Source organism: Rissa tridactyla, chromosome Z, assembly GCF_028500815.1.
Source record: "Rissa tridactyla isolate bRisTri1 chromosome Z, bRisTri1.patW.cur.20221130, whole genome shotgun sequence".
NCBI classification, from domain to species: Eukaryota; Metazoa; Chordata; class Aves; order Charadriiformes; family Laridae; genus Rissa; species Rissa tridactyla.
This window is the reverse complement of record NC_071497.1, coordinates 52,234,818-52,248,326: the sequence shown is the minus strand read 5'-3', so window position 1 is coordinate 52,248,326 and position 13,509 is coordinate 52,234,818. Positions and strand designations below refer to the sequence as shown.

The 13,509-nt window shown below is 37.2% G+C and overlaps 1 protein-coding gene across 4 annotated transcripts in view; it reads right to left on the bottom strand.

Moving 5' to 3' along the window:
• Window positions 1–1,443: 1,443 nt before the first annotated feature.
• The window catches only part of TTC39B (tetratricopeptide repeat domain 39B), an 83,661-nt gene continuing 71,595 nt past the window's right edge, over window positions 1,444–13,509 (bottom strand). For all 4 annotated transcript variants that reach the window (XM_054185742.1, XM_054185745.1, XM_054185743.1 and 1 more), the window contains 2 exons: window positions 12,324–12,440; window positions 1,444–11,292 (listed from right to left, as the gene is read on the bottom strand). In XM_054185742.1, the coding sequence (XP_054041717.1) occupies window positions 11,196–11,292; window positions 12,324–12,440 (214 nt within the window). In that variant the 3' untranslated portion in view covers window positions 1,444–11,195. The remainder of the gene's footprint in view (window positions 11,293–12,323; window positions 12,441–13,509) is intronic.

The following is a 13,509-nucleotide window of genomic DNA, read 5'->3' as shown; positions in this document are numbered from 1 at the left end:
TGCATGCTTTAAATTGGTCAAAACAAAGTTTTCTTATTCCAAATGAAATCCAGCTTCAGATTTAAGACTTTGCTTGAAGATCCCACAGTGTCTCCCCAGAAATAATCCCCTGTTAATGTGAGGCACTTATTCAGATCTTGTGACTGAAAGTTGGGAATTCTGTGCATGTAAACCGATAGCTCATGAAAATCGAATTGATTTACTAATTGCTAAAAATTTTCACCTATTGGCAGAGTTGTCAAATTCACGCTACAAAAACAATCTTGTCATTTAACAAGTTTCAGAGTAAAGAGCTAGACTTTTTACGAAAGTACCACAAGCTACAATTAAAACTTAGAACACGATGAGATGAATTTGCATACAACATGTTCTTCAGGAAAACTTTCGAATTCACAAGGCAGCATGTTACTGCAACACATCCTGATCTCCTCTTGCCACGATTACTAGTCAATATTATGGCTCTCTCCAGGGGTACCTCTTCAGGGACACTTTTTTTACAAATGCATTGCCTTTTTAAATACCTCTTGGGAAGGGGCAGGGATTATACTCCAAACAACTCAAAGAATTACATAGGAAAAAAATGTTAATAAGATGTTGCCTATCCAGTAGCAATTACTTCCACTAGCATTGTTTACTCTGCTCCTTTATGGTTTTCTTTAAAGACATCATGCAATGTAAAACTTCCCTGTGGCCATTGCACTACCACATCCTGTTTTCGTAGTGACTGTTGTTACATAAATTGATCCATTGAATTGATCCAAGAGGCTCTCTTCCTAGGAAGAAGTATGCACTTTACTGTGTAGCTAATTATTTAATGGACTACAAAATATATTTCAGAAGGTGAAATTTAGTTAAATTATTCCATACCACAAGCTGACTAAAGCTATATGAGCTTTCATTAAATAAATAGCAATGAAGAATGGAGTTTTCCCAGTTATTTCTGAAATTGTGTAATATCCCTGCTCATTCTGGGGTCCCTGGTGCAAAGTTACCACTGGGGCTTTTTTTGTTTTGGTTTGGGTTTTTTGGGGTGGTTTTTGGGTAGGGTTTCTGTTGTTGTTTTGTTTGGAATGTTCTTGGTTTTGTTTTTTAATGTGCACCTAAAATAGGTAACACAGATGATACCTTTCCACCCATCATAACTGTATTACCACACACAAAGAACGAATTACTTAATAAACAGACCAAACTGGAAGGGAAGACCCCCAACTCCCCATTCCCCCAGCACATAGATGCTGGTCAAACATAGATTTATCAGGCAAAGTAGAAAGAAAAATTTGTAGTCTGCCTTCCCCTCCTTCCCCCTATGCACCATCTAGATTAACAATAAGGGCTTAAAACTCTTTCTTAGCCTGTAAAACGGAAAACCTCTTTGGTTGGATTGTATTGGTAAACCATTCCCCTCAAAGTGCCAGACAATCACCTCCAAATAGATAGTACACGTTTGGATAGAAACAATTTATTATGTAGTGAAAAATACAATTGCTGTAGTCTTATTAGCTTCTATGTCAAAAAAAAAACTACAACTCACAGAACAGCTTCAAAATCAAGTGTAAAGGTCCACAAACATTACAGATTTCACAGGAAATTCAACGGCAAGAGCTTATAGGACCATTGATAGAATGTTAACTAGAACAGTTGTTCAAAAATTTGTAAAAGAGCATTTTATTAGCATTATGAAAAAAGCTGTACTCTAATATCAATTCTTTTATAGCTTTTTCTACTAGGAGATAGGCTCTGTCCTCTATATCCTCTACTGAAATTGTTATTGCTATTATTTCACTAAGTTAGTTAGTTTTATCCCCCCAAAATGAGTTCAGGCATTAAGCTGTGCTACAGCGGAGAACAGACGGTTGCTATGAAGTCTACATAAACCCTGTTTTAAGGAGAGTGCTCTTGGTAAAGCTGCTTATTCTAGGAAAGCAGTGCACTGGCCATGGCTAGAGCTGGTGTCCATAACACAACTGGACTGGGCTGAGCAGTGTTTCAGACTGTTAAGGAGGTCTGTAGCTGCCAGAACTCACCTATAGTAGGATCCCTACTGCAGTTAAAATCAGTGAAGCTGAAGCATCTTAAGAGGGGGTGGACAGGTGCCTCTCCCACCCTCTAATTTTACACTGAAGACAAACCAAGTAACAATTTAAGACCAACTATTTTCATATTAGTTGATTTAATTTAATCTAATTTAGCCATTAAGCCTGGTCAGTATTGATCCTCACTTGAGAAAACTGCCCTAAACTTTTTCTCTCTGGAGTCCTCTGAGGAAACCTGCAATAGACACCCCAAAGTTCAGATGGATATGTGAATCCCACTTCACGTTTCTCCATAGATAACTGTCTAGTTCTAACCCAGAATGAACAACAATTAATTTTCAATAAAGCCTTGCCAAGACAGTCAGCAATTCATAGAATCATAGAATCTTCATGGTTGGAAAGGACCTTTGAGATCACTGAGTCAAACCATACACACACAAAAACAAACAAACAAACAAACCCCCCTACAATCTCTGCCATTAGAGCATGCCCTGAAGTGCCACATCTAGACGTTTCTTAAACACCTCTAGGGATGGTGACTCAACCACCTCCCTGGGCAGGCTGTTCCAGTGCCTGACCACTCTTTCAGTAAAGTAATTTTTCCTAATATCTAATCTAAACTTCCCCTGCCACAACTTCAGACCATTTCCTCTGGCCCTGTCATTATTCACCTGGGAGAAGAGGCCAACACCCACCTCTCTACAGCCTCCTTTCAGGCAGTTGTAGAGGGCAAGGAGGTCTCCCCTCAGCCTCCTCTTCTCCAAGCTAAACATGCCCAGCTCCCTCAGCCTCTCCTCACCTGACCTGGTCTCCAGACCCCTCCCCAGCCTGGTAGCTCTCCTCTGGACACGATTCATAAACATAAAAGCAAACTTTCTCAAATTAACTTGGAAAAAACCTAAAATCATTAAATGTTTAAGATTTGGCATTACAAAACTTCCATGTTTTTTCACCAACTTAGTAGGTTTGGGTTTTTTTCAGACATGTCATTCTAAGGAATGGCCATTAGTCATAGTTCTGCAAGGTTTTCACACAGGCAGACTCCTGTTCAGGATGTACTAATGGCGGAGAGAAAGCCTCCACAGAGGCACTCAGAACACCCTTTCCCTGCAATTACCAACAAGGAACTCCAAGTACACGAAATCAGCAACTGCTTAGATTTCCGGAGTTGGAAGGATTCAGAGACTTCCAAAATAACTATCAACTTTGGTTTGCAATTTGTACACTGTTTCTTTGAATATATTCCCTGTAAGAGCAGAACTCGTTCTCCATAGCCCCCTCAGGAGCACAGCTCCTTCTCCCTCACGGCAGGTCTATCCTCATCAGCTCTCCTCTTAAGCAGAAAAAAATCTGTTTGGTTCTGCATTACCTCTGCATCATGCTGCCAGCTTTTAGCCAGCAGGTCGTTACTCTGCACTGCAAGTTTTCTTACTTGACACCTTTCTATCACAATCACATTTGCTTTATCCTTTCACATTATTCTGTTTGGTCCCACAGTCTAATGTGACAATGGCTCGGGTGCTATGGAAATCCCTATCCAATATCCTACTTCTACCCCACTCATATCCTTCACACCCAAATTTCTCCTGCGTTTTCTCCCTTGACCCTTTCCTAATGGCTATCCCTTTTTCCATCTGAACGGGAGCAGCTATCTCAGTTCCACATTATTCCAGGGAAGCACAGAGCACAGACAGTGACAACAGACAAAAGATTTTTTCTTTGAAGGCTCTGCTACCAGTTTCAGACAGTCAGGCAGACAGGTAAGTATAAGATTCCAACCCAGCTTGTCCTAGGCAAGTAATGAAAAAGTCAAGGAAGAAAAGTAAAAGTGAAGTGAAGGATGGCTCTTGTTTTTGCATTTTAGCTTCAGAAGTGTCCAGAAGGAAAACAGGTGCTGACAAACTTCTGACCGCTACAGCTAGGTTTTACAGACTGGAAATGCTGGGCATGTAACAGTTTTCAAAGTTCACCCAGACAAAATTTCCAGACGACACACTGGAGGGCATTCAGACTGGTAGACCTAATCTCATTTAGGTGCATAGGTAAGGTTCCTGAAGTTAAGCAAAACTTGCTTGTATCAGAGGTTAACTGAAGCAGGAGTTAACTGTCCATTTTTGTCCTGCCAATGCCAGTCAGCTAAAATTTAAGTTCAAGTCGTATCTCTACTGCAACATACCGTTTGAGTAGTTTATCAAATAAGAACCACAGGAGTTTTAATATAGGTTAACTGAAAAAGATAGAAAATGGAATATTCATAATGTAAGGTCCACCAATTTATTGAAGACTATCCACTGGAACTGTTGAGACAAGAAAAAATATAATTTAATTCTAATCAGATTGCATGAGTCCAGAAATTCCAGAGATACCAACGCAGTAACTATTCACTTACAACATGTAACCAGCATGTGAAGCTAGCTTATTTGGCTCTTCTTCAGATTTACTTAAAAGAGGATGACTTCTTCAATAAGCAGCACTGTTATTACTCAAAAGCATACAGTATTCCAGTTGCAGATTCTAATTTTCAGGCAAGGTTTGTTTTTCTTCTGCTTAAACTAACATCTCAGTTTGAAGAAAGAGAGACACAACATATTCTGCAAGTTGTTTCATATTCACTAGATGCTAAAACATACGGATTGTCATTGGTCTCCAGCGTATACTGCATTTTAAGTAGCATTCTTTTTAAGTGTTCATATTCTATAGAGACCATAAACTCCCCACAACACATCTCACTTTCAGCCCTCTTTTAGCTCACATGAATCTGATTCAAAGTAGCTACCACTTCAAAGATTCATTATGCAATAGACATAATGATTATTGTATTATTTGTATTTTTGACTAGAATAAATTCAATTAATTGCTTCCACAGAATATTGGCAGTCTAGTAAAATTAATCTAAAATAGAGGAGGAGCACTTTCCATTTGGGTTGTGAAAAGAAATGGATCTTGAACTTTATTTGTATCATACATAAAACAAGAGTAAACTTTTTTCAATCTGTCTTCTATCCAAGTGTATAAAACAATGAATAGTAGGTGAAAAAACATCTAACACTTTCCCATTGTCAGTCATGATAGGAAGTTTTGAATGTTCCTATATGAAAACTAATGCAAACTGATTTGAAGCAATTATATCAATGTGACTGTAGAGTTTGTGAGGAGATTAAGGCAAGCATCTTGTCAAAGTTAAGCTTGAGCATGCACATTCCAAACCATATAAAATCTTAAACTACAGCTGGATTCCTTTGTATGGTATTGTTTAAGTAGGTTCATCAATGCATGCAATACAGAACCTCTTTTAAAAGAGAGATAAATAATCTAATCAAGGTGGGTTGGGTGTTTTGGATGGAAGTTTTATACCTGTACCTCAGCATAATTTAGACATTGTGTTTTGCCTGGACATAAGCTCTATCCCCTTGACTACAACTGTATTAAAAATAAAACCATACTTAAATTCATACTGCCCTCTTTTCTACATCAAGTTTATTTCTGAAGATCTCCTAATGCTCTGAAACAAGTTAAGCCGAACGTAAGCTATATAAGTAGCATTAACCTAATTTTACATATCCCTCCACCCTGATTTTAGATACTGAAATAAGAGCAGGTCATTTAAGCATCTCAAAAAAAGTTATCTTAATATAGTCCTACACGCATTTTACAGTAACAAAATTAAGCTTTGAGATCCACATTTACATGCTCAGGTACGTAAGTATATTAACCTCACAAGTGGGATTTCAGTAAAACCTTAATAGTTTTCCCACACAGTGGCATGTCATCAACACTGAGTATTCTTCATCCTATGGCTTCAGATGAGGTATGTGTTGGATCTGGCCCACCCAGCTTGGATGCTCTAACTACAATTGTTATGGTACAAAAGCATGGCACAAACAGACACCTCCTACTGCTAATGGATTTGAAGAAGCTCTCTCTTTAAATGAGTAACTAAATCTAGGAGGGTATTCCTACCTGTGATTACTAGCTGACATGTGCTTCCCTGTAGACCAGAACTGCATACTTACATGTCTACAAAAAGGAGAATATTTAATTTTATATTCATTAAACATTGAATTTGCTATGCTAACCATAGGGTCAGACATTTTCCAGAGGCTATTCTACAAACTGCAAAGTTTATAGCCACAACGCTTTAATTTCTTTATGAAGCTGTCTACAGATTTATAAAAAATGAGTAAGTGACGAGACCAGATTAAAAAAAAAAAAAAAAAAAAAGGGGCAAAACAAAACCACAACCAACCAATTAAAAAAAAAAAAACCAGCACCACAAAACTAAACCCAAATAAACAACAAAAACCCCACAAACAATCAAACTGAGCTAAGGTCCCAGCACCACTTCCCCTGGCTGGAATAAGGGAAGTCCAAGGGTTGAGCTGAGTATAGTTTAGACTTATAAATGTGACATAACTTCTGCCAAATTCTTGCACAAACGCAGGTGTAGTTCCTATTTTTGGTGTTACATCTTTCTTCAGTGTGTCTTCGTTTGCTTCTTCTATTCAATGTACTTCCATTATTCAATACTCTGCAAACACTGTAATCTACCTACAAAGATTTTATTCTGGACTATGGTATGTCTAATAATTAAGAGTAAATTAGCATCTTCCAGAGAGCAGCAAACATACAGGAGCATCTCCATTCCTTTGCCTTTCTGTGAGCTAAGTTACCTATTATCTCTGTTCTTACGATAACCATAATCCCCATTCTTATCATTCAGACCATAGTAATTAAGTTGACCTATTTGCTGGGAAGCATCAGGTAAAATTGTATGGAACTAAAAAAGTGTTTAACCATGCCACATTAAAAAATAACTTTGAACATTTACTTTTCTAAATGTTACTAAAACCAAGCCCTGCACCACATGAAAAAACATAATTTTTTCCCTGTTTTTAATGTTGGGATTTTAAAAGCAGGCTAGCAGTACATTATGGCTATTCCTCACTGAATTTAATGATATAACTGGTAACAGAATGAGTTAATTATTAATCACCCCCATATTTTATACCATTCAAAGGTATTATTTGATCTCTGGTGAGAAATTAAGACTAAAGTAGTTTATTTTATATTTGCTATCCACGTTTCAGAAGATCCTTTATTCTCTCCTAGACCTTGATAGCTTTTTACAACCTCTCAGCCTAGACAGGTTGTATAGAAGAGCTATACGCCCAAGCCAGCATGTTTAAACTTGAGACCGGGCCTTTTCTGTTGGTATTACTTTGATAAATCTCAGCTGAAGGTTCTTTATGCACAAGTAGAATATAGTGCCAAACTCGGCATTCAGTAGCACAAACGTGAAACGTGATTTATTGCTCTGAAGTGAGAATCCATTCCAATGCATCACAGTGAATGTTTCTACATGCTCTTAAAACCAGAACATACTTCATCACCCCTCATCCTCCATTATTCTGACCTTGGTTCTACGCAGGTACCAGATATGAACATGTGCAAGCCTCAATAGTTTAGAAGCAAATAAACCGCACCACCAGTGCAAATATAAACATTCTTTGTTGAACTATGCAGTGTAGGAACACACAGAAACAAAAGGACATTAAACATTAAGATTAGTAATAAAATAATTGCAAAGTCTAAGCTGGATTTGTTACAAGAAATTACTTCTTTCATACATTAGTTGGCAATTAGTTGTACATTTTTCTGGCCATAAGGTGCTAAATACAGCTGCCACACATATGTATTGGAACAGATATAAAACAATCTTTAATCAAGTTTCTTTTAACATGTATTTTCTTTCAATTTTTGTTAAAAAGTGCTGAGCTAGGACTTAAAAACCATAATACAATGAACATTCACCAAGAGACTAAATATTTGCATGATATGCACAGACAAGAAGGTTTTTTGTAATATTTTCTAAGTAGACAATTCTTAATCAAAGAGAAGCTTTGTCTTATAACCAGGCTACTTTACTATTCCTCACCTTAAAAAAAATTATACATTATCAGAAAGATCAGAACAACATTTTGTCATAACATAACTATGTAAGTTTAGCCTTACTTGCTTAAACTACGGACTTAGCTCGCTCTTGTATATATTGCAGTTCCTACAATTATCCATGGAGATTATAGTATCATAGGTAAATGCTCAGCTTTGCTCAAAGTTTCAGCACGTTATTTAAAATTCCCATGGGACACGAGCAAGCAAGGTGAAGATAATGAAGCGCCCTATGATTAAATCGGAGTTGTATTTAAGGCCCGGTACAGTATACAGCAGGTAAAAAAAAAAAGCCATGAACTTTTCATCCAAACTCTTAGCCACAAATCACTTAACTTAGACATAATGTACTAAATAATAGTGGATCAATGACACGACATGCGATTCTTCTGCAGTGTTTGGAAGACAAAGCATCCCTACAGCTCTACTGAGACCTACCTTAAGTGAAGGGTTACAAATCGCTCTCACACATTTATATTTCCACTGCGAATAAATTGGCAAAAAAAAAATATCCAGAATAAAGCTAAGAATCTCAATCAATCGGGCTAACAAACAAGTCTGGAAGAGCAGGGCAGAAAAGGAGACAAGCTGTAAATAGTACTTATGCTGGGGGCCTCAGGGCATCAAAACACTACAGAGGGTATTGCAAATTTGTGTTGATACGCCTGCTTCTCTGCATGAGCACAAAAAGGCAGATCCCAAAAGAGATGAAATGTAACATACACAGGGTGTTAATATTGACATGGGAAAGCTGAACTGAAGAAAACAAAGTTCTCTTGGCGGCAGTCAGTATCATTATCCCTGAAAAAAAGGACACTACTACATGACACTCTGTACTAAACTTTCAAAAAAAATCAGCTTCTAAGGAAGGTCATTGTTTACTTTTTTGTTAATTTTGATTTCTATTCCAAATCACCTATAAAATAGTAACTGTAAGACACTCCCCACAAAATCAAGAGATCAGCGACTACTTCATGCTCCATCCTGAGAGTCTGTAGTCCCTGATTTAACTTTTCCACAGAGTGAATTACTATTTGGAACACAAATTATAGAAGTTTTACTGGAAGTTGTTTCCATCACCTTTCACAAGAAAATTGATTGCTACAACCCAATAATCAGATTAAGCCAAAATAATCCTAAACTGAACATGTAAATACACAAAGAGGTATTAGAAGTATTGTCTGAAAATTTCACACGCAGACTTTTATTTTTGTTGTCTACAGCTTATAATCAGATATGTATAAATGGGCAAGTAATTAGAGAAGTCAGTTGGCAGCATATGCTAATAATCTCTGTTGACAGACACAAATATCGTTTTTACTTTAGCTGTAGTCAATAGAATATATTTTAAAATAAGCATGCTGCAATTTATCAGTGATTCAGTCTCTCAGGTATCTAAGCTTCAAACCTACATGTGTCTAATTTTACACAATAATTTAGTTACGCATTTACAATAGGCACAAATCCAAACCAGTGAAGACAGCAGACTTTTGGATTGGTTTTCCACTTTGAAAGACCTGTTATGTTTATTTAGATATTTTTAAACTCCTGCTTCACCTGTAAGTATGCCACTGTATTACAGATTTGTATGCAATTAAATGAATCAGTTATTGATAAAGTCATAGAAGAAAGCCGTGCTCTCAGTCACCTGAGCAGAATAACTGTAGCATTTACATTATATTGGCTGTTTAATTAGAAACTTTTCAGTTACTCATTTACTGATGCCACATTTTTCAGCTGTTTCTTTTGTTGTCTTTTTTTTAGGCGGGACTTAAAGACAGAGAATCATTTACAGGAGAATAGTTACTATTAATTTACTGTGCAGAGTAAATATACGGGCATTAATAAAATACGGAAATGGGCAAGTTTTGCAATAATTAGCAAGAACATCTGTTGGGTGTATACTTAAATAAAAAAACCAAGTATATTCTTATTTTTAAGACTAGACGGCTAGCAGAATCTGCATATATAATGAATCAGGAAGTCAATTTGATACTGCTGTTCACATATTAATGTGAAACTATATGCACTTACAAACGTAACTCAATTTTACTACGTGTTTTGTGTAGAAAGTTGTGATCAGAATATGCACATTATCTTAAGTCCACGTTCATAAGTGGATTCACTTTTTGACGCACAATCAACTTGCAATAATATGAGTTATTGCCATTATTAGGAAAATAAGTTCTACAAATATTTCTTTTGCTTGGAATTCAAAAACAGAGAATACCAAGAAAGGAGTCAGTCTTCAAATCTTAAAAGACTGCTTCAAAAAAGAAAAAGAGCAATCCTTTCTCCAGATCCACAACAGAGAAGATGGGAAGCAATCAGTTTCTGTTGCGTCAAGAATGATTTGGGGTTGACATCAGAAAGAATTTCCCAGTCTTTTTCCAGTGGGATAGACATCCTGTGTAAGTACCAAAATCTCTCTTGGTACAAGTTTGAGGGTTTTTTTAAAAAACAGGTTAAAAAGTATCTGTCAGGAACAACATAAGACTGATTTTGCTTTCGGGCAAAAATACAGAATACGCGATCTCTTAATGTCCCTAGTAGCCCTGCTTTTCTATGACTGAAAAATATCCCCTGTCACCACTTATTTTGAGTGAAAGAGATCTGCAAAGACATTATAACTGTAGACCCACTTAACTTTATCTGACAGTGTAAAAATAGTGCACTTCAGACAGGTTCATTTTGTTCCCAAAATGAAATTAAGTCAAAGATGATAAATTTTTTCCCTCTGGAAAACAAGTTTCAGTATATGGTATGCCAAATGAGGGTAAAGGTTCTCTGCAGACACTTTGCATCTTTTTGAGGCAAAAAGGTCTCAAGCACACTGCAGAAAATCAAACCTTCACAAAATGCAGAAATTATCACCAGTTCCACTGCATAACCTGCATCTGGTTTCATATAAAAAAATAAAGTGTTTGCATTAAACTTTATTGCACAACATTTTTTTTTTAAAATATCCCCCATTCAAGTCAAATATTAAATTATTTTTATCAAACAAAATATAAGGTCTTCTTTAAAGTATCAAGTAGATATAGTGTATGTGCTATACAGAAAAAAGAACATTCTAAAGGAATGACAAACATCAAGCCAGAGGTGACAGAAAACAATCATCAGGTTGTTTCTTTTCTGTGATTAAAAAAAGATTGCAAAAAGATTCTGTAGGCTATTGTATGCATTGTATGCATGAAAAGCATCCCTCTTCATTCAAGGTGTTGAAGCAGGCGACACCTTCAAGCTGTCAAGTGCTGCATGAATTCTGAAGTGCAACCTGGACTCCATAGAGTATTCTTTGTAGTTGTTTCTGCAAATAATAAAGTTATTTTAAGAAAAATATTTTTGGCCTGGATTGTTTCTACATCATACATGCACTGAAGTACCAAAGTTAACAGCCTTCATCTCTTCAACAAGAAATAGAGATTAATGAGTTCTAAGACATTTAAAGCTACCTCCACAAACTGAGCAGACACTTCTCCAGTACTAACAATCAAATGTCCTGATAAATTGAATCCATGTGTTAGCATCTCTTTCACTTATTAGGATCCTTTCACATTACTGAAATTTTCTGTGAAAAGACAAGGTAGAAGACTACAGAAAAGAAAGGCTGTTAGCTGAAAGCGTACGTTCAGCTTCAAAACGTAACTCAGTAATAAAACATATGGAAATCATATTATGTAACAAAAAAAGGCAAAAAACCTACTATGTTTCTAGAACAAGGTTTAACACAACTCACATTTACAACACTATTGCATGGTTGGTATATTTCTCTGTACACACAAGGGGCAAATTCTAGAAATTCTGCTCTACAATCTACAGGTGACGCGAACATGCTATGCTGTTCGACAGCAAATTTATCTCTCTGCTGCTCTGCCGTGACAGGATGTGAAAGGAAAAAGGGAGGTGATCAGAGGTCTACTGGCTTTTAACCTACTCTCACTAACACCTTTACTGTAGCAGATGTAAGCCCCCCCATCTGCGCTCTGGGACAGAGGTGGTATAGATTCTTTGTCTTGACTCTCCAGCTCCATCCCACGCATGCAGCTGGAGCCTCAGCAGCTCTGAAGCCTAAATGAAAAGGAGATATTTTCCCTTCGTACTCTGTCTTGTTTGATATTGTCTACTACACCGTATGTCTGAAGAACAGAGTTTCTTGAAATTATAAAATGCAACTATATCGGACAACCTTTTCAAATCAAGAACACAGATTTATAATTACTTGTATTTTGCAAAGGCTCTGGCAGGAAAAACACACACATACATGCCTTCACTGCTAAAGTTACTCAGTTATTCTTAATCTACAGGCTGATACAAATTAAAAAAAATAAATCTACTCACTTTGCAGTTTCTATGTATCTTATTGCTTTTTCTCTTTCATCCTGTTGCTTGTACAGAAGACCCAATTCATACAGAGTGAACGGCACCAAATAACTGTCGTATTTTATTTGCTTCTCACTAGAAAACCAGAAAAATATGGAAGTGATTAATTACAACCTTTCCTCGAGCAACCAGTTAAGTGCAATCACTGCCTGTAAAAGCACATGGCCAGAGAAAACACTCTGGAACCTTTTTACTGGTTAACCCTGTGCACATTAATTATACCTGTAAAGAGTGGACATAAAATACTTCCAACATGACCTAGAAGTAAAAATTTATTCCTTCCTACTTCCTATTTGTATCGTGATATGTTACCCAAGCTACCATGAACACAATTCCGAGACTGGAACCCTATTGTGTGACTTACAGTTCAAAAAAAGCCAACCATCCAAAAAGATGACTTGAGATAGAAACAACGTTAATTAGGTTAGACAGAATAATACAAATACTTCTTTCCCAGTCACAGATCTGAGAGCCCTTTACCCTAGCTTGCCTGAACAAATCAGCAGTGAAGTAAGAAAACTCAACTTTTCCTCAATACAAGAAATTCTCAGAATCACTGTGGCTGGAAGGCACCTCTGGAGATCATCTAGTCCAATCTCCTGCTCAAAGCAAAGTCAACGGCAGCAGCCTGTCCCAGTCTGTATGCACCTAGGCTTCAAATACTCCCCAGGATGAAGACTCTGCAGTCTCACTGGGCAACCTGTGCCAGCATTTGACCAACTTGACAATAAAAAGAAAAGTTCTCCTTATGCTTAAACAGTATTTCCTGTATTTCAGTTTGTGCTGATTACTTCTGGTTCTAGCACTGGTTCTGGCACCATTGGGAAGAGCCTGGCTTTTTTAAAAAAAAAAAAAACCAACCAACACCATACTCCCTTCAAATAACCCTTTCAGGTCTTCTTCAGGCTGAACACTCCCAGCTCTCTCTGCTTCTTACATAACAGATGCTTCAAGCCTTTAATCGTCTTGGTGACCCTTAGTTACACTTGCTCCAGTATGTCCATGTCTCCTCGTACCAGTGAATCCAGGACTAGACACAGTACCCCAGATCTGGTGCCTCCAGCGCTGAGAGGGGAGGAAGGATCACCACCCTTGACTTGCTGATGACACTCTTCCTAACGCAACTCAGGACATTGTTGGCCAC